Source organism: Mustela erminea, chromosome 1 (assembly GCF_009829155.1).
Source record: "Mustela erminea isolate mMusErm1 chromosome 1, mMusErm1.Pri, whole genome shotgun sequence".
NCBI lineage: Eukaryota > Metazoa > Chordata > Mammalia > Carnivora > Mustelidae > Mustela > Mustela erminea.
The window spans coordinates 58,614,550-58,636,134 of record NC_045614.1 but is presented as its reverse complement, the minus strand read 5'-3'; the positions used below and the strand labels follow the sequence as shown (position 1 = coordinate 58,636,134).

The following is a 21,585-nucleotide window of genomic DNA, read 5'->3' as shown; positions in this document are numbered from 1 at the left end:
AAGAGATTAAGCACCTTCATTAGCATGCATAGTCTCTTCAGAGACCTCTTCTGCTCTGAACAGGCCCTCACGCCAAAGGGCCCCTCAGAGGCCACCGTCCAGATCAATATTTGGAACAGGCCTTCTGGGAAATCACTAATGGTCTGTAGAAGGCACACGACGTGATTTTTAGAACCGTCCATTAATGAAGAGCTTCCCAGCTGTCCCACGATTCCAGAACAGGCAGGCCAAGGGGCCAGATGTTGCTGTGACGGACTCGGCTTCTGTGTGGAGGCGCTCCGAGCTCACCCTTCCAAGCCTGGTCTCTTTCTTACCACACAGAAAAGGGCATGTGTTTGCCTTTCTTCCCAATTGGGGAGGGGTGGCGGGGCGTTGCCTACCTGCAGACCACCTGAAGGAGCACAGGGGAGGGCCTGGCCTCCAGCTGCTCCCCTGCCTCCTCCCAGGTGCCAGCCAGGTTTGCCGCAATGGCCAGGGCACAGGAGAGTTCAGGCCATCTGGGAAGGTTTCGCTGTATCTGGACATGCCATCAGAAAAGGGGAAGAGAAGGCGCGCTCATCTATTTCTAGCATGACTCTTGACTGCAGGGGTGTGTACACACCTGGGATGGGGGAAATGTTGAAGAGAGCTCGACTGTCAGTCTCCTGCAGGGATGGTCCACAAACTGTCCACATTTACTAGTCGGTACGATGAACTTGGAGATGCCAAACTACCACAACACCGCAAACGCAACTTGTAAGGCCCCCGGGGCTGGTGGCGCTTGGGACAAGGGAGGTCCAGTGACAACCTTAAATAACATGAAAGCACATGAAGGCAAGGTTCTTTATTCCAGTCTGGGGGCACGGGAAGGAGGGTCCCAGGGAGGTGCTGTTTTAAATATGTCTCAGATGCAAACGGATCTCCAGGACACGGGGAGTTGGCGGGGCTGTGGGCTCGGGGATCTGGGGCTAGCCCAGTGGGGAGCGGAAGTTAGCACTATGGCTGGCTTTTCTCCTGTGGTCTCTCCTTCTATTGATGGCATCTGATACCAGTTTTTCTATTTCCTGAGTTAGAATAACGTGTCCTCTTAAAATAGATTTGAAATGAAAAAGAAAGCAAGTCAAAGACAGCTCGAGGAAATCACATTCAACTCAAAGGGCTGCAGTGAAAATCACACAGGTGACGTGTGAACACCCGACGTGTGGGCGACACAGGTCTCCTGAGGACGTGCCAGCTCTTTCTCTGCGGTAGACCCACAGAACCGACCAGGCCCTGCGGGGTCTCCAGGCCCCCCGGTCCCTGCCCAGCTGCTCGCTGCCACCTTTGGGAAGCCCTTGAGGACTCATGGGAGACTAGAGATGCGGAAAGGAGGCATGGGGCAGGGATGACTCGAACGAGAGGTGGTCAGGTAGCAGGCGAACCTCCAAAATGCTCTTGGGAGGAAGAAGCAAAAGGCCCTGTGCCGATGAGGCCAGCTCTAGCGTGGGCTCCAGGTCTGTCCTGTCACTGGCCAGCAGGTTCTAGTCCAGACCCATGTAACCATGGCTCAAAGCCGCCCCAGCCACCGGCCGAGTCAGCCAATCCCTCCGCTCCCTTACGCCTAGTCCACATTCCCCCCACTGGTCACGGAGCCCTTGATGGTTTCCTGGCCTGCCAGCCGACTTCTGGCTTCCTGGGAACGAGGACCTTGGTGCACTCCGCTCAGACTCTCCAGCGCCTGTTGCTGTTACCTACGTCTCTGAGAGGGAATGCATGACCCTAATGTCTGTGCCTCAGTTTCCCATCTGTAGAGCCAAGAGTTGGAACTAGCTCATCCTTTGGGTGCTTTCCAACTTGTCAGAGTCTGCCACTGTTAATACAATTCTCCTGTGGTGGTCAGGGGTTCTAGCTTTCTGCTTCCCCTTCATTTCACCATGGCTTCTAGTGAATATGTTCACCCCCCCAAAAAGAGCACATTTTATGTACAACCACAAAATTAAATGACCTAAGAGGAAAGAGTGAAGGAAGAGCCTGTTCCACGAGGGGGATATGGCAAGAGTCTGGCCAGCCAGGAGCCCCAGAGAGGCTCCACGGCAACCTTCATCCTCCCCCCACAAAGCCCCCCTCGCTGCCTGAAGGACAAAGCAGCCAGTGCAGACTGCCATGAGGAAGGCCCAGAGTTCTCCAGAAGAAGCCTCTCCTCACAGACCCAACAGAGGCCTTGAAGAGAGAGCAATTCTATGCAGGCACAGTGATATCATTTAGATTCTTTTCAAAGGCTTTGCAAGGGAAAATATTTAAAGAGACAGCTGTGATGCGGTTTTGGACCTGGATGAAGCAGGAAACAGGGAGTGGAGCTAGCAGAGGGTTTCTTTAGTCAGATGAGGCTCTCCGACCTTCCTATACCCGTGTGCTGGGCTCCATCTTATGTAACACTTTTTTTTTTCCTGGAAGGAGAACAGCATGAACTTTCCAAGTATGCAGATGGCTCTAAGTTCTTCTGGGTGGTGAAATGCCAAACGGATGGCGATAAACGATCAGGAATTTATTGAGAATGCGGGAGAGGTGAGATGGGCACACAGTGATGAATTTAAGGGAAATGGTTACAATTTTATGGGCTCCATGAGGCTTCTGAGCTTGGGTATCGTCCCAACAGGCAGCTACAGCTGGGCTGGCATGATCAGAGCCCACACTGGAGTTGGACACCCATGTGTGTGGAGGGGTGGACAAGGGACCACAGGCTCACACCACAGATCTGTCATCCCACGGTGGGACTTCATCAGAACCACTGAGCCTTTCTGAGCCTCAATCCTCTCCTCTGTAAAATGGGGTTATCATCCCTACCTCTGTGGGTCATGGTGAGCTTTGAATAGCACCTGTGCACACAGCAGGGTTATATGAGTGGCCCTGGAAGGGTTTCAGGAGGCAGAGCTGCATGTTAGAGCAAGAACAGTGTCTTTAAAGCAGATGGATATGGGTTCAGATCCTGGCTCTGCCATTTATGAGCATGTGGCTCTCTGAGACTCTGTTTCCCCATCAACAACACAGCAGGAATGATTCTCACCACCTACAGTGACATGAGATTCAGGGAGAGAGAGCCAAGAAGTATGTAGCAAAGTGCTGGATGCGGGCTTGGGCCCTTCTGAAGATGCATTTCCTTCCTTTTCAAACACCATACGGGCTCAAAGATGCATATTCAACGAGGTCTGGCTTTGCTGCTGCACTTTGAAGTTCAGCCACGGAGATGAGCCAGGCTCTCTCCCCAGCTCTCTGCTGGGGCCTGCTGAGATGGAACCTGACAATGCCCATCTTAGATGTGGTGTGTGGGGTTCTGAATGCACCCAGTGGCTGGGCAGGGCGTGAGCTAGGACTGCAAGGGGAAAACCCTCGGTGAAGCTCTCAAGCTTCCCCAAGCAAAGCACCTGGCCTAGAATCCAGATCGCCCTGGGCCTTAGCACATGTGCAAGGGGCTTGTCTTCCTGCCTTGTTCTCTGTCCTGTGGGTCCTCCAAAAGCAGGGACTGTGGGGTCTCAATGGTTTCTCTCTCTCTCAAGGCCCAGCAAAAGACATGACATAGAGTTGGTGCTCAGTGAATGTTGGTTGAATGAAGTGGATGGATGGTTGGATGGATGGATGAACGGATGGTTGGATGGACGATGAACAGACGACGGAGGCATACGGATGGACGGATAAATGAGGGGACTGATGGGAGGATGGATGGGTGGCTGGCTGCATGGGCAGATGGTTCTAGCTACATGTTTATCTCTTCCTTCACAGGTGCTGTGAGTTATGCAAACTCTCTCTCTCTGAGACATTAAAGCCAAGGGCCTACTGACATCCAATACCCCTCTCTCTGGGAGTTCCCAAATCATTTTCAGAAGAGCTGTAAGGAGCGCCATAGGGCCCCTGGGGGGCTCAATCGGTTAAGCATCAGCCTTTATCAGGTTGTGGGTCCTGGGATCAAACCCCATGATGGGCTCCCTGCGCAGCGGGGAGTCTGCTTCTCCTCCCTCTGCTCCCCCCACCCAGCTGTGCACTCTGTCTGTCTCAAATAAATACGTTAAATCTTTATTTAAAAAAAAAAAAAAAAAGGAGTGCTATGGTGAGGTCATCCTTTTAGCCCTCTCCACGTTTTGTGGCTGACACCACCCAAGTTGGAGGGACAGGACTCCCAGGCCAGCTGCTTGTCCATGGGAGCCCAAGCCAGCAACCCACTGCTCTCCTGTGACACTGCTTTCTACAAGTTCTCCCTCCAACTACCTACTAGGTTTCTTCGTCTCCCTTTACATGCTTCCCGCTGCTCTGTCTGCTGTGGGTCTCTCTGCAGCAAGGGTCTCTACTCTTCTCCCTGTATTAATTCCCACCAAATCCCAACAAGGGAGTCTTTGAGCCTCCCCAATGCCCGCAAGTAGGAGTCCAAACAAAGAACGTGAGCCCCTTTCAATGGGATGGGCACCTGCCTTCAGAGCCTCGTCCCTCAGGCTCCAGCCATTTCCTCTGTCCCCACCATGCCCAGTCCTGCCAGGGACACACTTCCCTTTTTGCTCGATTCTATTACCCCTCAAGACCTGGCCCAGGTCTCAAGACCTCCAAAGCCTTCCTGCAAACAGCTCCTTTTAGAAAATGTGGGAAAACCAGAGAAGTCTGAAGAAGAAAATGAAAATTGCCCATCACAATTCCACAACCTAGAAATGACCACTATACATATGTCTTATCTTTTTTCCCCCATGATCATATTTTTAATATGACTAAGATCACAGTTTTATATTGTAATCCCCATGGATCATTATCTCCTAAACAACTTTCTGTACTATTGGATTTTTTGATGGTAAACGTCATTTAAAATATTTGCATAATAATCCTTAACTCATTTCCCTAGGTAACAGATTTATTGAAATATAATTCACAGAGCACACAATTCACTCTTTTAAAGGTACAATGCATGGTTTCTAGTATATTCACACAGTAGTGAAGCATCACCATAATCAATTTTAGGACATTTTCATCACCCCAGAAAGAAACCCTATACTCATTAACTATCACCCCTTACTTCCCCAAGCTCCACCCCAGCTCTCAAGAAACACTCTTCTACTTTCTGCCTCAGTAGATTTACCTTTGCTGGATACTTTGTAGAAATAAAATCATATAATATGTAGTCTTTTGTGACTGGCTTCTGTCACTCGGTAGAACGGCTTCTGCTTCACCGCTGTTGGGCTGTGTATCAGCATTTTATTCCTTTCTATGCCCAAGTAATAGTCCATTTGTCTGGAGATACCACGTTTTATTTATCCATTGGTTAGCAGACAGACATTTGATTTGTTCCTACATCTTGACTGCTAGGAATGACGCTGCCCTGAGCGTTCATGTTCCAGCGTTTGTGTGGACATAGGTTTTCAGTTGCCTTTGGAACTGAATGGAGCAGCTGGGTCGTATGGTAACCTCGTCGAAACTTTGAGGAACTGTCAGACTCTTTTTCCAAAGTGGCTGCACCTTTTCAAGCTCCCTTCAGGAGGGCGTGAGAATCTCGATTTTTCCACAGCCTCACCAATGTCACTTACCGTCTGTGTTTTTGATTCTAGCCTCCTAGTGGGTATGAAGTGGTCGTTCATTGTGCTTTTGATACCATCTCCCTGCGGACTAGCGATGTTAAGCATCTTTTCACGTGCCCATTGGCCATTCCTAGATCTTTGCAGAAATGTTTTCAGGTCTTTGCCCATTTTTTCAATTGAGTCATTTGCCTTTTTATCATGAGTTGTAAGAGTTCTTTTTATATTCTGGGTATGATTCCCCATGAAGAAAAATGATTTGTAAATATTTTCTTCTAATTGTCTTTTCACTTTCTTGATAGTTTTTACTTTGAAGCACAAAGGTGTGTAACACTGGTGAAGTCCAATTTATCAATTTTTTCTTCCGTTACTTGTGCTTTTGGTGTCTGAAGAAACCACCATCGTCAAATCCAAGGTCGCGAAAATGACGCATATGTTTTTTTCTAAGATTTTTATAGTTTGAGCTCTGACATTTAGGTTTCTTAGTTTATTTTTGCATATGGTATAAAGAAGAGGTCTAACTTCAAGTCCTTTGTATGTTGATATCCAACTGTCCCTGCACCATTTATTGAGAAGACTATATTTCCTATTGAATTATTGAGACCTTCTTTTCAAAAATTAATTGATCATAGATGCATTTTTTTTTCTGGACCCCTGATTCTTTTCCATCCTTACGCACATTGCTTGACTATAGTAATTTCATGCTAAGTGTTGAAATCAGAAAATATACATCCTTCAACTTGGTTGTTCTTTTGCAAGTTTGATTGGCTTTTTGGGCCCCCTGAGTTTTCACATGAATTTTCAGACCAGTCTGTCAATTTCTAGAAAGAAGTCTTAAACCTGTAGATCAATTTGGGGAGTATTGTCATCTTAACAATATTGTCTTCTAGCCCATTGATATGGTGATGTCTTCTACTCATTTGGATTTTCTTAATTTCCCTGAGAATGTTTTGCAGTTTCCAGAGTATAAATTTTGCATTTCTTTGGTTCAGCTTAGGCCTAAGTATTTCTACTCTCTTGGATGTTCTTGTAAATGGAATTGTTTTCTTCAGTTCGTTTTCTGGTTGTTCACTGCAAGTATGTAGAAATACAGATGATTTGTGTCTGTATCTTATCTCGTCATGTGCATTTATCAGTTCTAATTTTTTTTAGTGGATTCCTTAGGATTTTCCATATACAAGATCGTGTCATCTGCAAATATAGTTTTACTTCTTTCTTTCCAATCTGGATGTCTTTTGTTTCTTTTTCTCACCTGACTGCCCTGACTAGATCCTCTAGTACAATGCTGAAGAGCAACGGGAGATGGCCATCCTTGTGTTGTTCCTGACTTTATGGGAAAAGAATATAGTCTTTCATCATTAAGTATGATGCTAGCTTGGGCTGTTTGTCATCGCCCTTCACCAGGTTGAGGAAGGTTCCTTCTACTTGGTTGCACGTTTTTATCATAAAAGTGTGTTGAATTTTTATCAAATACATTTCCTACATATTTTTGATGATCTTTTTTTCTTTATTATACCAATATGGTGTGTTGTAGTAATTACTGTCCAGATATTAAACTACTCTTGCATGCCAGGGATTAAACCTCCCTTGGTAATGGTGTATAATTCTGTATAATGGTGCTGGGTTCTGTTTGCTAGTATTTTATTGAGGACTTTTGCATGTATATACATATCAAACATTGGCCTCTGTTTTGTTTCCTTGTATGTCTTTGTTCGCTTTTGGTATTTAGATGACACTAACCACTTGGGAGTTAAGAAGTGTTCCCTCTTCTCTTAGAAGGTTGTGTGAAGAATGGATATTCATTCCCTACATGTTTGGTAGATTTCAACAGTAAAGCCATCTGGGCTTGGGCTTTTCATTGTGAATAGTTTTCTGCTTACTAATTCAGTCTCTTGTGAATTGATTCAGATTTTCTATTTCTCTCAAGTCAGTTTCTTTTTTTTTTTTTTAAGATTTTATTTATTAATTTGACAGAGAGAGAGAGATCACAAGCAGGCAGAGAGGCAGGCAGAGAGAGAGTTCCCCACTCAGCATGGAATCTGCTTGAGATTCTCTCCCCTCCTCTCCCCCTGCCCCACTCCCTACTCACACACACACACTCTCTCTCAAGTAAATAAATAAAATGTTTTTTTAAAACAAGAAACAACGTAAACATGACTTCTGCCGTGTAGAAGCTCAGGGGCTGTTCTACCATCATATAAAATGCAAAGCCCTCTGGGAACTTGCCTGAAGGTCTAAGAGATGGTACCTTGTCTAAAGGTCCTCAGAAGCAGAGGCAGAAATAAAACATCGAGGCTGGTTTTCTGAATCTGAGGGACAAAGATCTTTTCCCCATGTGGAAGAACGTCGAAAGTGGTCTCATTTATGTCCTCCCCTCATCCTGGCTCCTTGGATGCGCCCTCACACACCGCCTCCGGGCTGACTCACTCTGATGGCGGCACCCTTAAATGCTGTACCCCAGCAGACTTGGAAAGCATGTGCACACTGGGGTTTGCTGCCTTGTTGCTCTTGGAACATGGCCACCCTCAGAAGAGATCTGAGCTAGTGTGATAAAGGGTGCCCAACCACATGCAGAAGAACCAATGAACTCCTGCCAACAGAGTGCTGATACCAGCCTGTGAGTAAAACCATCAGAGACCAGTAACCCCTAGCTGGGCCGCCATTGCCCACAGACCCTGCAGCTAACCCCAGATGCATGAGAAGCCCAGCCAAGGTCGGCAGAAGAACTGCCTGGCTGAGCCCCACACAAATCGTCAATCCGCAGAATCTTGAACTGAGTACCCTTTGTTACATAGCAACAGATGACTAATGCTCCAGACTGCCCCGCCCACTGCCCCACCCACTCCATGCAGTAAATGGCAGGATGGCACTTGTACCAGTTAACTGTGTCTCTTGCAATAGAAACATTCCACACCACCCCAATACACAATCAGGACCAAAGGAGACATACATGCCCGAGACAGAAGTGCCTTAAGACGCAGACCACTGGAAATGGAGTGGATGCTTCTACTCAGGTTTGCTTGCACAGACTTCCAGCCTTATTTGCCAAGGCTGGTTTGGTCTCCCAGCCAGGCAAGAGTATACTCACATACTATCACGGAGCTTTTGTGTGAGATAAACATATCTCGTGGTCCTAACCATGTGTTATCTCAAAAAGAATTTCACCACCAACGGCTCCCTCACGGCTTTCTTGGTTCCTTTATCTTGTAAACTATGCACCCAGCATCTATTTCTATTAAACTTCTGTTATTTAGGGAGTTTGAAATCCCACTGAAATGGAACTGAGGCTTTTTTGTTTTCAGTTGTCTTTGCATCCAACGTGGGGCTCCAACTCAAGACCCTAAGATCAAGAGTTGTACGCTCCATGGGCTGAGCCAGCCAGGTGCCCCAAAACAGAAATGAATTGTTGTTTAACTGTTAAGGAAAAAAAATAAGCAGTAAATAGGCTGAAGACTGGGGGAAAGCAGGCAGCCTGCAGTCATGGGGCAGAGCTATAAAGGTGGAATTTATAAAGATCATTCTTGCGGGGCGCCTGGGTGGCTCAGTCGGTTAAGCATCTGCCTTTGGTTCAGGTCATGATCTCAGGGTCCTGGAATCGAGCCCCATATGGGGCTCCCTGCTCAGTGGGGAGTCTGCTTCTCCCTCTCCCTCTGTCCCCTACACCCCCACCCCTGCTCATGTTCTCTCTCTCTCTGTCTCAAAGAAATCAATAAAAAATCTTTAAAAAAAAAAAAAAAGATCATTATTGCTTTCACTGTAGGGCTTATGTGGCTGAAACTTGCCAGGAGGGTGTTGGGAAATAAGAGATAATGGTGGGTCACAGACCAGCCCACCACACACTCCTTCCTCTTGGCCTCCCAGACTGATGGTGGAGGCAAGCAAGGAGCTCAAACTAAGTGATAAGAGCCCACACTCACCCTTCATTTACTACGTGCCTGACATGAACTGCAACACATATCTGACCTGCGTGACCACCCTAGGGAAAAGGGGCTGGTGCCCCCCATTTTTAAGATGCAGAGATTGGTCAAGGAAGGCCTACAGCCCCATGTCTCATCCACGTGGAAGCAGTCTGTTCCCCGCGGTCTGGCTCTGTGGCCTACACTGTTCTCCACTATGCCATCTTGCTTTGCATCCCAGAGAGACCAGCTTTCCCTGGAACATGTCTCTTTAAGATCAGCTGAACAGGATAAACAGAGCAAAACTTCCAACCAAGTGAAGGCAGCAATTCCCTAGCAGGTATCTTCCACAATCCAGTAGCGTGTAAGTGGCCTGAGGAGACTGACCTGCTTTGACAAGGTGAGATTAACCAGAGGCAATGTGAGACCAAAGATACAGTTTTCTCCTTCCCTTCGAGGGTTTCTCCTTCTGTTCTTCCCCCGCCCCTTCCCCTCTGTATGAGGTGGCCCCTGTACCTCCTTACCACATTGTCCTCTTATTCTCCTAGTGGCTTTCTGGTCTTCTTTTCCTTCTGGAATGTATGGCCCTTGTCTTCGGGCCTCTAAGTGAGTCTACTGCCATCTTTCTGAAGTCCATCAACATCCTTTACTCAGCATTCTGGGGCATCGCCTAGGTGCCCACATGCTTCTAACCAGGAAAAGCAGAACCACCAAAATGAAGATGTTGTCAAAAGGCTTCCAGCAGTGAGGAGGGAGGTGGCCAATTGAGGCCTCTCCAAGCCCTGCCCCAAATTGGACATCTGTTGATACCCCTACTGCGAAGGCCTACCTTGTGGCTTAAACACATGAGAAGAAGGCAAGGGAGCAACTCCTGGGAGACAGCATGGCACAGAGGAGATCCTGTGGGCAGGAGCTCATCCCTGGGTCCACGCCAACCCCCCTAGGTGACCACATGTTTACCCTCTGAGCCTCAGTCTTCCCATCGGCAACATAATGACACCTACACAGAACTTTGGGGTCAGGGACCACCCCAATTTTGAGAGTCTGATGGAACCCAAGTTCCCTCTTTCTCTCCAGAAAAAGGCATATACTTAACCTACCCATGATGTCAAAACGCCCACAGACTCTAACCCCCTAAAACTCCCCACCACCTCCTTGGGGGAGTCCCCAGGGCTTGGGAGAACTGGGGACCTCTAAGGAAACCTTAGCACCCCAGTATGACATCCTCCACCAGGAGAGAGCTCTGCTGGGGACAGGCTCACATGCTTCTTTCCTCTCTCGGAGTAGAGTCATTCACTCATTAACAGGCACTCATCAAGCTTCTGCCGAGGGCTGGTGGCTGTTCTGGGCACCCGGGACCCCACACACGTGCACAGAGAAACAAAATACTGGTGCGCCTGCATTTTGGTGGGAGAAGCACACCACCACCTCAGGAATCTAAGCCTCGTTCCAGGACATTGCACCTGACATCTGCTCTCTGGAGGCAGCAGCACACAGGTGTGACTTCACACAGTCATCCATTTTCACTCCGACCTCTACAAATCCCACCCCACGGAAATGTAAATATCTCTGGTTTGGGAAATTTGTTCAAGGAAAAAGGAAGGTCCAATTCCCCTCCATCCTAACACCAACTGCAAATGTATTTTTCCAAACCTTCTTTCCTTCCTTCTGTTCATCCCCTTCTCCTCTTCCCTCCTCCATACTTCCTCCCACCCACCCTCCCTCCTTCTTCTCCTTCCTTCCAGAAATGTGACTAGAGCTGTGATCCCATGAGAAACAGCTTGTTTGCACCTTTTTGAGGAAGGGGAGGGATGGCGTTTCGTCACTGCGCAGTGAAGGATTTGCTGGGCGCCAAGAGAAGAAAGGAATGGTCAGCACCTGCGGGAGAGGCTGGAGACAGATGTGGAATGGGACAGCTGCAAATGGAGTGATGGGGCTCACCGCTTTCGTGGTGGCCCTCCTGGCTCCACACAGTCCCCTGCTGTGTGTGTCTCCAACACAGAGAACGACCTGACCACCGTCAGCATCCCCACCCCCACCCCCGATGAACAAGGCTGTGTGAAATGAACAAGAACCTTGGATGACCTTAAAATATGGGACAAGGGTCGTCTTGTAATCTCAGCTGTAAAAATTGGCACCACTGAAGACCATTTCCTCCATGTATGTAATCACCAACGGTTTGGCTTGCGTTCACGGACACAGCGCCTCGGGGATTAAGATCTGAACCTTCCAGGTGCCGATAAACAGACAGTGGTGGACACGGGTGCTATTCAAGAAGCAGCTTATTTTGCTATTTTTTTCCCTTAGATTCCACCACAGAACAAAGCCAGATCTGTATCGGCAGAACATTCTTAGAGCAACTGGAAGAAATTATCCCTAAACGAAGCTGCTGGAAAAATCAACTGCAAAGATAGCAGTCGGCCCTTCCTCTGGCCATCAAAAAATCTTTGCTATTCGAAGAGTCTTTTAAAAAAAAGAAAGCGCCCAGAAGCGATGCCCTATTTAAAAATAAGGCAGTTTGCTATGCTATAACAAAGGCAGAGGCACCAGAAGGAGAAACAACAGCTCCTACAAGAGAAAGAAACTTCTGAAACTCCTTAAAATAGGCAGAAGAAAATCAGATTGCTACTGAAAAGCTGATTGATCTGACTGAAAATAGTGTCGTTGCTATAAATTCAGAGTGAGGTCCACTTTCTCAGAGTTTAGGTGTGAATTTCGTAAAACACATTCAGTCAAAGGCGCTTCATTTCTGAGTCCTCATTGCGGACAGCTAATGTAAGATGGGATTCCCTTCTCACCTGCATGAAAATGAACTTGACCCCGTCATTAATATTTTACTGGGAATTCGGTTTGCTTGGCCATGCTCCCTCTTCTCCGTTTCTCCTATTGGTTTACTCCAGGGAAGCATCCCATGGGGCCCCTCCTGTCCTCACCATCAGAGAGCAGAGCAGGCATCTTCAGAACAGAGATAATAAAGGGGTGTGCGGGGAAGGAAAACCCTATATTCCCCATGCCCCCATCCCTTGGGACACCTGGGAGCTGTCCTTCCCCACCTCTACCACCATCGTCACCAGGGGTGGGCAACTTTAGTCTTCCCACTGCTATCACGTGGACCCACTGCTATATGGAGACTCCACCCTCTTCACCTGTCCTCTGGATTATGGCAAACACCTCCAACCAGCTGGCTATCCAAGTTACAAATCTGACTACAGCATTTCTGACTTAAAACCTACCTACGGGGCCCCCACTCTCTGAAGGTTCAAGGCCAAGCCCAGAGCACAGCCCAGAGACTCCCCTGCCCACCCCAACCACCAGGGATTGGCCCCTCCTACCTCTCTAGCTTCCTTAGGCTCCTTCCTGCCTTCTGACCCAGTAATACCACTGCTGGGGCTCCTGAACATCTCGTGCAGCCCATGCCTTCCTGCCCCAACTCCCTCTCCTGACATGCCCTTCCTGAAGGCCAAGGGCACTGACTAAAAGGATGACTAGGAGCTGAAATGCAGCCCACATTCTGCTTCCCAGCCACACACCCGAGGGGCTGGGTCTACCCGGATGGACCTCTTTTCCTCATTTGCACACAGGCTCTGCCGAGCTTGGCTGTGGTCCTATCCCTAGGGGCTTGCCAGATCACACTGCAATTATCCATGAGCTCTCCTACCCCCAGCCCTTCATTAAACAAAGCTGTTTTTGCCACCCTCTCCCCACCCTGGTGCCCAACACAATGCCTTGAACGTGTAGACGTCAATAACTAAGTGTTGGCTGAACAGGCTGGTTGAATGGGAGCATGATGGCGGCTGAGCCAGAAGAGCAGAAGGTGGGCCCTGAGAGCCTGTGCTGTTACAGAGGCTTCCGAAGAGCCCCACAGCTTGCCAGCGCCGTACAACTAGGGAGCAGGTCTCAGGGGCTGGCTGTCGGAGGAGCTGAACTGTCCTCACACAAGTGGAGACCAAGAGGATGGAGTTCAAGATGGTTCCTTGTAGGGACAAAGAAGGGATGTGATCTGGTCCACACTGAGGAGGTAGCAACCAAACGCAAGTGATGCAGTAACACCCAGTCCCACAGGTGGCAGGAGTTCAAAGTGTGGAGAGGTCATGAGAGCTGCAGGAGTCAGCAGGGGACATACAGGGTGGTGGAGATACTCAAAGCTGTAGGCAGAACTCGTGCAACCTTGCCCAGAACACTGGACCAATGATGTCTGCTGGGGGGCAGGGACAGGGGCACTAAATCACTGACTTACAACCTGATTAGAAAACTGAAGGGGGAGGGGAGCACCAGAAAAGCCAGTCTGATCTAGGAGAACAAAATTCCAGAAGGCAGTAGGGATCGAATTTATGTCTAGTCCGATGGTGGAGATGCTACCTCGCCGGGGTCTGGATCCCGTTGGCTGGGAGGGAGCCCTTATCTTCTGGAGCCACTGGTGCCACGCCCAAGGGGCTGGTGGCTGTTGAGAGGAGGACGTTATGAGGGTGTCAGGAAGGGAGCGTGTTTTGTAGCCTTTAAATATATCCCAGCTTTGAGGAACCACTTCTTCTCCAGGTAAATTTGCATAGGTGGGAGGAAGTGTCCTAAAACGGCATGCCCAAAAATGCAACTACAGGTTGTGACAGCTTCGTGGAGAAAGGGGTCCATGTGACCCAGGGCAGAGGTAGAGCATGTCAGCTGAGCCCGTCTCCGAGGAATAAGGGACAGGAGGGGAGTAGTGGGAGCAGGGACCTTGGTTTATTGATTCTAGATCCACTGAGAATGGCCAAGATTGAGACCTTGCAGAGGTTCCAGAAATGATGCCACATGACCCTTATTAGCCCTTTCCTGCTGTGTGTCCCACTCCCAGCCCCAACTCTATGTCACCAAGAGGAAAGCCCTGAAAACCACACTAACTGTGCACCACTCCCTTCACAGCCCAGACTGGTGGAACTGGGAGGGGAGAGGCACTGGCGGCCACAAATGGGTGTGGCTGCGGGGTGACTGGCGGGGGGAAAAACCAGGTGGTTACTGAGACCGAAGTCAGACGCCAGAAAGGGAAAGAGCACAAAGCCAGCAAGGTCTGGAGAAGGAACTCTGGGGGCTTCTGTTCTGAAAGGTCTTGGAAAATGTAGGGGAATCTGGAACAAAATGCCAAATAAAACTTTCAAAATTGAGTCCCTTGTGTATTCCAGTAGTCTCTAGGCAGGGTGTGTGCATGGGGACCTCTGTGAGCCCAGGGACAAGGGAAAACCGCTCTTTGGAACAGCTCCCCCAGTAGGCCACAGGAGCTAAAGACAGAACGCTTGTCTGCTCTTCAGAGCTGAGGGGCTGCCCAGAGACTAAGTGCACGGAGGGAAGTACCGACTTTAAAGAAAGATGGAGGGCACCCATCTGTGTATCCAACACACACCCACTGTGGAAACAGGCGGAAGAACCAGGATGGTCAAAGTTCGGAATATGGCATCTGGATAAAGCAGCCACACCGCTAGAGGCCTCCCAAGATTTTTGGTTGCCAAATGGATCCGTATTGTTCCTCTATTTCCCACTTTCAGTAATTATGAGCAAACGATTAGGGAGAATTCATTATTCTATTACTCTTCCCCACCGGTAAAGTGATCTTTAACCCTAATCAGAAATGCAAGAATTGATCAGGAAGACGCTGCTTAAAACGACGCAAGTCTGTCTTTCTCGGTGGTGCATTAAGAGCACCCGACTTGGAGCCAGAGGACTTTGACCTGCACCCAGCTACCCTAGCTGGGTCGTCTTGGGCCTGTGCTCCCACACATAAAATGGAAATAGTCATGCTAAGCTTAGCCTCACAGGTTGATGTGAGGTCCAAATGTGTGCCTAGAGCCGAATCCAGATCCCAGCACGTATTTGATACTCAATTAACATGAGACACTCAGCCGATAGAATTCTGCTCTACCTTAAGTATAAGGTTTGTTATCCCTGGAAGTACTACCCTAGGAGCGTGAATTGGCCTTGACGCTGCCCAATGCAAGCTTAAAATTTTCTGGCATGAAATGAATCAAGGCAGAGCCTCTGTCCTGCCTTATTAAACAGCGTCCTATCTGGACACACACATTAGAATGACCATCCCAAGAAATGCTTTCTTCTTCCAGTTGGAGAGAGAAGCCCGGCATTTATAAAGACATCCTCTGTTTCCACAAGCAGGTTAGGCCGGTTTCCCAGCTATGGCTGACACCTGTGACCCAGGGTTGCTCTGAGCCGCCGGTGGGGCTGCTGTTGGAGCCCAGCAAGTCCCATGAGAGCAGAAAGTTCCAGGAGCTCTGAGGCAGGCCCCAGGAGCTGCAGCAACTCGCTGACCACAAAACCAACCCAAAGCAGTGAGACCAAGAGGGGTGCACACAGACCCTTTGTGGCAGGTGACACCCAGGGTGGCTTCTGAGATCTCAAGGTCTTCGGTGAGAAAGATTTTTTTTTTAAGGGAGCAGAGTGGAAGGATAGAAGGTGACATTAGTCTGGGTTTTCGCCACGGATTAGGTAGAACAGAGAAGGCCCTGAGCTTAACTGGGAAAGGGCCTTGACGACACTCCCCGGAGGCCAGTGGTGACCTGCGGTCCCCTCCCTCCTTCCTGAAAGCAACAGGCAACAGTGTTGAAACTCCACAGCAGAGATGTTCCAGAACACGCAAGAAGGCAGGCCTGCAGAGTAGCGGCTAGCTGCCCAAGCAGCTGCTCTCGGTTATTAATACACGGGCATGCTCTCATCCAGTTGGCATAAACCTCTGCCTCGAGGCCCTCACTGCTCCCCATCACTCTGGCTGCCACAACACCTTCTCCAGGAAGCCCTAGCTCTCCTCAAGATCCAGAGAGGCAAGCTGCAGGTTTAACACCTGCCTCCAGGAATTTCTGATTGGTCGGGACTAGTGGTAAAATGGTTTGAAGATCACTCCTGACGTTGGCCCCAACTCCCCATTATCTCTGCCATCTCCAGGGGGTAGAGGCAGAGGAGGGGGCAGCGGTAGCCTCCTGGTCACATTTCTGTCCCAACTCTCAGGACCCAACTGCCTCAGCCACCCACCCACCCACGTTCTTACAGCCACGGGCAGCTACCACAACACAAACCCTGAACTTCTCAGTTCAAACTACCGGAGGTGGGGCAGGGGCAGAGGCTGTTGCTGCATCTAAGTGGAGCAAAAGTAAAGGAGCCAGCAGAATTCCCCACAGCGAGATTGTGAAAACCACTCACAGCCAAGGAAGGGCAGCCAATTTGGCCATTCCCAACCCGCTCGCCCACCGCCCTGTGCGGCCCCCTCTGGAGGCCCTCCTTATTTCCTTGACCTCAAACTAGGATGGCCTCTCCACTCAACCAAGGAAAGCTCCCAAAGTCCAGGACCTGGGCATTAAAAACATGTCCTTCTGATTCTTTGTCCTCTTTTTGTACATTGATCAAATAATGCACCATATACCACAAAGTTCTTCGAAACTGAACCAAGAATATGCAATTCTATAGCCAGTTAAGTCAGAGTGGAGAATTAAGGATAATGCCTGACAACCCTTTCTCTCCCTCTCCCCCCGCATTTCCTCCCTCCTTCCTTCCCTCCCTGCCCCACTCTCTCCATTTTGACACACATGCAGACATACACACTTTCTTCTTGAGGAAATCTTCGAGAAAGATTTTGCCAGAACTGGAAGGAACTATTATCAGCCCATTATGATAGCCAATTTACAGCTGCCCTGAGGCTATGATTTAAACCAGGTCCTTAAAAGTCCCTGTCTCTGTGTTTTTCATGGGCAGCTACCTGGATTACATACACCTTGTTGAAAACACAGGCGAGACTATATGGCTGTCCTAGGGTCAGGTGATTACTGAAACAGAGACATAATCCACACCAGACCTTGTCTGCTAGGAGACCAGAGGCCTGAGAGGCAGGTAAGATATCCATGGGACAGGAGATGCTCCCCCGTCCCCAGGCCGATTGGGCACCACAAATAATTTCTTTCCCTGAATAACACAAACAAGCAGGGTTTTCCCTGTTTTGTACAAGAGGAGGGGAGCAGCAGGAGACCAGCTGTCTGATGGAGTATAGTCCCGACTATAATAGCAAGACAAATACTTGATGGAAAATGGACGAAGTAATCAAGCCGGCAAGAAATCAGAAGGAAATACCCAGGCCCCTCTCTTCCTAGGTGTACACCTAGGGCACCTCAGAAGCTTAAAACTGAGCAGGTAAAGAGAGGGAAGATTACTCTATAGATACAGTTTTGATTTTCTTATCTGCTTAGGTGGCTTTCTGGAGTCATTGGGTTTGATTTTTTTAAAGGAATGCCTGTACCACAGGAAATCAACGCCAGCACAAAAAATAAAGTCATGTGGAATTTTTGAACACTGCCATACGGTAGAATCAGTATCCTAGTTGTTATAATGAAAATAGAACTCCTGCTTCTTAATTAAAAAAAAAAAAAAAAAAGATCAAGTATAAATCTCAGCTTTGTTAGCACCGCTGTGCCTGACGTGAAGTAGGTCATGAAGAAAGTGGCCCCAAAGGAGATGCCACGTGAAGGAGGAGAGGCAGGTGAGAATGTTCCCGTGAGCATCTGAGGCAGACTTACTTGGGTGTGCCCGTGGGTTTCCAGTATCTGCAGAAAAGGTACTGCCCGTCGGCATTGACCAGGTGAGGCAGGTCCTGGTATGGAATGCTCTGTGGGGTCCGCCTGGGAGAACTTTCCTCCGGCATTCTGGAAGGATCGTCAAGCCCTTGAAAGAAAAGAGGACATATTCCTAAGTCAGAGATACGGCAAAACACACAGAGATGGGGAGAAAAGCGTTATTCAGTGTCAGTAATATTTTTAAGCAGTACAAAAAAACCCACAAAAACCAAAAAACCTCCATTTCAAAGATTCTTAAAAACCCATATATTTCTTGCAATCTCTCCAAGACTGAAAAATCCCATTTGTTCTTAAGAAAATGCTCACTTTATTTTTTAAGTGCCTCATTACAGCTTTTTCCCCCTTCCCATCTGTGTTTATTTTAAATCATTTCAGGAAACTTCATCTTAAAGACTATTTTAGCAGTAATCAAGTGGAAATTATAGTCAGCTCTGTGGGTATAAAGACCCAGCTGCAAGAAGACCCATCTATCTCAAAATCCCCAAGGAAGTTTCAAAGGGGCACAATAATGAGGTGGATGATACTCCAATTAATTCCTCCTGTCTGAAATTCCAAAGATTCCGTGACAAACCTGTTTCCATCATGTCCTGGCTTTTGCATTCCACAACCACGACAGCATGGAGGATCAGAGCCAGGCAAATAAGGGCTGTTCCCTCATCTCGGCGGTCACAGGGCAGCATTCAAGCAGTTCCCCAGCCCCTGTCACCCCCACCCCACGCCCTGCCCCCAGAGCCTGCCTTTCGGGCTTTAGGGGGTGCGGAGCCAGGCAGTCTGCGACCAGCACTGACAAGCCCTCCGGGGCTCCCCTCCTTCCCTAGGGGCGGGGAACATGCGCCTGCTATGCCCCACTACTAGTTTAGGTCATCACTTTCCCTAGACAAACCCATGGAGGGGTTCGGTGGGGGGAGGGGCTCCGAGCCCCGCACCCCCTGTCCAAGGATACTGGGAAACTAGCACCGCGCACCCCGAGGCACCTCGCACACGCACAAATGCGGGTCCCCGGGGCAAAGTCACCCCCGAGGCTCCTGACAAACTTTGCTTTCCTGCTTGTCTCCGAGGAGCCCCGCAGCTGTCACTGGGAAAGCCACGGGAAAAACCAGGAGACTTCGCCGGGCGTGTGCACGGGGACGGCGGGGGACCGGGAAGATGGAGTTGACGCGGACAAGTTGGTTTGGGGGCTGGTGCGAGGGAGCAGGGGAGGGCGCGCGCACACACGCGCGCACACAAACACGCGCACCACACAGACACGCGCGCACACACGCGCGCGCACCAGGGGGCGCGGGAGCCCACGCCGAGCGTGCGGGGGACCCCCGAGGCTGCTCCCCACCCCTGGGGACGGCACTTGCTGGCTGGGGCAGGGGACGGGAGGCAGTTACCGGGGCCACGAGCGCCGCTGTCGCGTTCCCCGAGTGCCGCGGGTCCTCGTCTGCGGCGGGCCGGTGTCGGGCCGAGCTGCGCGCCGCCGGCTCCGCGGCGACAGGGCGCGGTGTCTGCGCTGCCACTTTATCCCCGGGCCGGCTTGGCGGCGGGGGCGGCCCGAGGTGGGTGGGGACGCGCGGGACCGGCAGGCGGTGCGGAGAGGCGGCGCCCGGGGCCCACGTGTGCCCGGCCCCGCGGGGAGGAGCGGGGGGCACAGCCCGCGGACCCGGCCACGCGCTCCTCCCCGCCCGGCCTCGCGGGAGGCCGCGCCCCGGGGTGGCCGCCCGGGGACCATCACCAGGCCTGGAATCCAGCTGGGCTCACCAGAGTGTCAGCGCGCGGAAGGACTTGCCACACCCACGCGCAACACATCTAGCGCACACAGACCCACGTAGGGACCCACGCGCACACCAAACATACAGACTGCAAGCATACATACACACGGACCACATACGTGCCCAGACCCACACCCGGGTACTACACGTACAGACACAGACAACACACAGGGACACATACAGATAACATGTAGACGCTCCATGTTCACAAGGACACACATACATACAGGCATGTGCATAGACATGCCTACAGATATACAGGCATGGACACATATAGACACGTAAATGACATACCACACACACAGACACACAGGCACATACATACTCAGTACACAAAGACCGAGGTGTGGGGGCCACGGAGATACACAAACCTACACAGACACACACAGAAAGGAACACAGTGTGACACACTCATGTGCAGACACCCGTAGACCTCACCAAGCACACAAACATGACATGCACATATGGGCAGACAAGCATATCGTGCGCATACACACACACACACACACACACACACACATTCACACCCCCACAGAGACACACATGGTCAGACACACATAAAAAGCTGGGGCGGGGGTGCACCTAGGTGGTATGGTAGAGGCAGACTGGTGGAGGACTTGTCCCTCTGCTTGCATCCCCAGCAACTGTCCCCCAGTCCCCAGAGGTAGGCCCCCAAACAAAATCTCTGGTGCATCTACACAAGCCAAGGGAAGGTCTGAACGCTCTCCAGTACAACTAGCAATGTAGCCTGTGGGGTTATAGCAACCAGCACTGCACTTAGAGTCAGAACACCTGTTCTAGCTCCTCCATTTGTCCTGTGGGACTTAATCTCCTCACTGGCAGCCTGGGTAGGACAATACCTGTGTCCCCAAGGAGTGTGACAAATGTCCTCAGCTCACACTGACCTCAGCTGGCCTCTGTGCCTTTCCTTCTTTCACAAATAACTTTACACCATAGCAATGATGAAAAGAACTGCTGTCCTCCAGAAACCCGTATCTCAATGTCACATTGTGGGAGTGTAGGGGGCCCAGGCTGCTTAGAGCCTGTGATCTAACTTAAGAACTAAAACAATAGCCTTTGAGAAGCTCTGGGTTTTAAGTGCCGCCCAGTGGCTCGCCAGCTCTCTGGCCTCAGGCAGTTCATCAGGCTTGGGACAGAGAAGGGACAGCTAAGTGACTTCACTGAGGGGCAGTTTATAACAGCCGTGCAGGACGGGTCCAGAGCCAGCAGCCCTGGGGCAGGGAGCTGGGGGCCCGGCCTTCCCGCTGGCCCTGCTAAGTACATTGTATTTACTTGGATGGTAATTTCTTCAAGGCAGGGCAATTGGGGATCTGATAGAGGTTGGAGGGGCGATAGCCCACCAATAAACCTTGGCTGCATCTGTTGTTTTGGTTTTTTTCCAGTTCCAACATTCCAAAAGTTTAGTGAGAAAGTTTGGAGGACATATTTTGTTGAAGTTATCAGCAGAGCCTCTGTAGAAATGGTGGTAGAGAGTTTGAGGATTTGTTTGCTCGGTTACCAGCATAAATGAGAGCGTGGTGTGCCATCAGCAGGTTGGGAAACCAGGACTGAAGAGACTGAGACTCTGCTGTTGTAGATCTGGCTTTTTTTTTTTTTTCTTTGAAGTAAACTTTTTATTTTGAGATACTGGTAGATTCACAGCAGTTGGTAACAAATAATACAGAGAAATACTATGTGTCCTTTACCCAGTTTTCCCCAGTGGTAACATCTTGGGAAACTGTAGGAGGGTATCATAGTCAGGATACCGACATTAATACAGAGCTACTTCCTTCCCACCCCGTTTCCTTTATAACCCATGCCAGGTGCTTAATTT

At 49.7% G+C, this 21,585-nt stretch overlaps 1 protein-coding gene across 3 annotated transcripts in view; it reads right to left on the bottom strand.

Annotated features, from left to right (window-relative positions):
• MGLL (monoglyceride lipase) overlaps positions 1-21,585 on the bottom strand; it is a 225,506-nt gene that overhangs the window by 86,541 nt on the left and 117,380 nt on the right. Inside the window, exons 1-2 of one of the 3 annotated variants that reach the window (XM_032337955.1) lie at positions 19,374-19,480; positions 17,941-18,085 (exon numbers count right to left, since the gene is read on the bottom strand). In XM_032337955.1, coding sequence (XP_032193846.1) covers positions 17,941-18,065 — 125 coding nt within the window. In that variant the 5' untranslated portion in view covers positions 18,066-18,085; positions 19,374-19,480. Of the gene's footprint in view, positions 1-17,940; positions 18,086-18,568; positions 18,783-19,373; positions 19,481-21,585 lie in introns of those variants that run through there. The other 2 variants (XM_032337933.1, XM_032337903.1) reach the window with 2 other exon arrangements.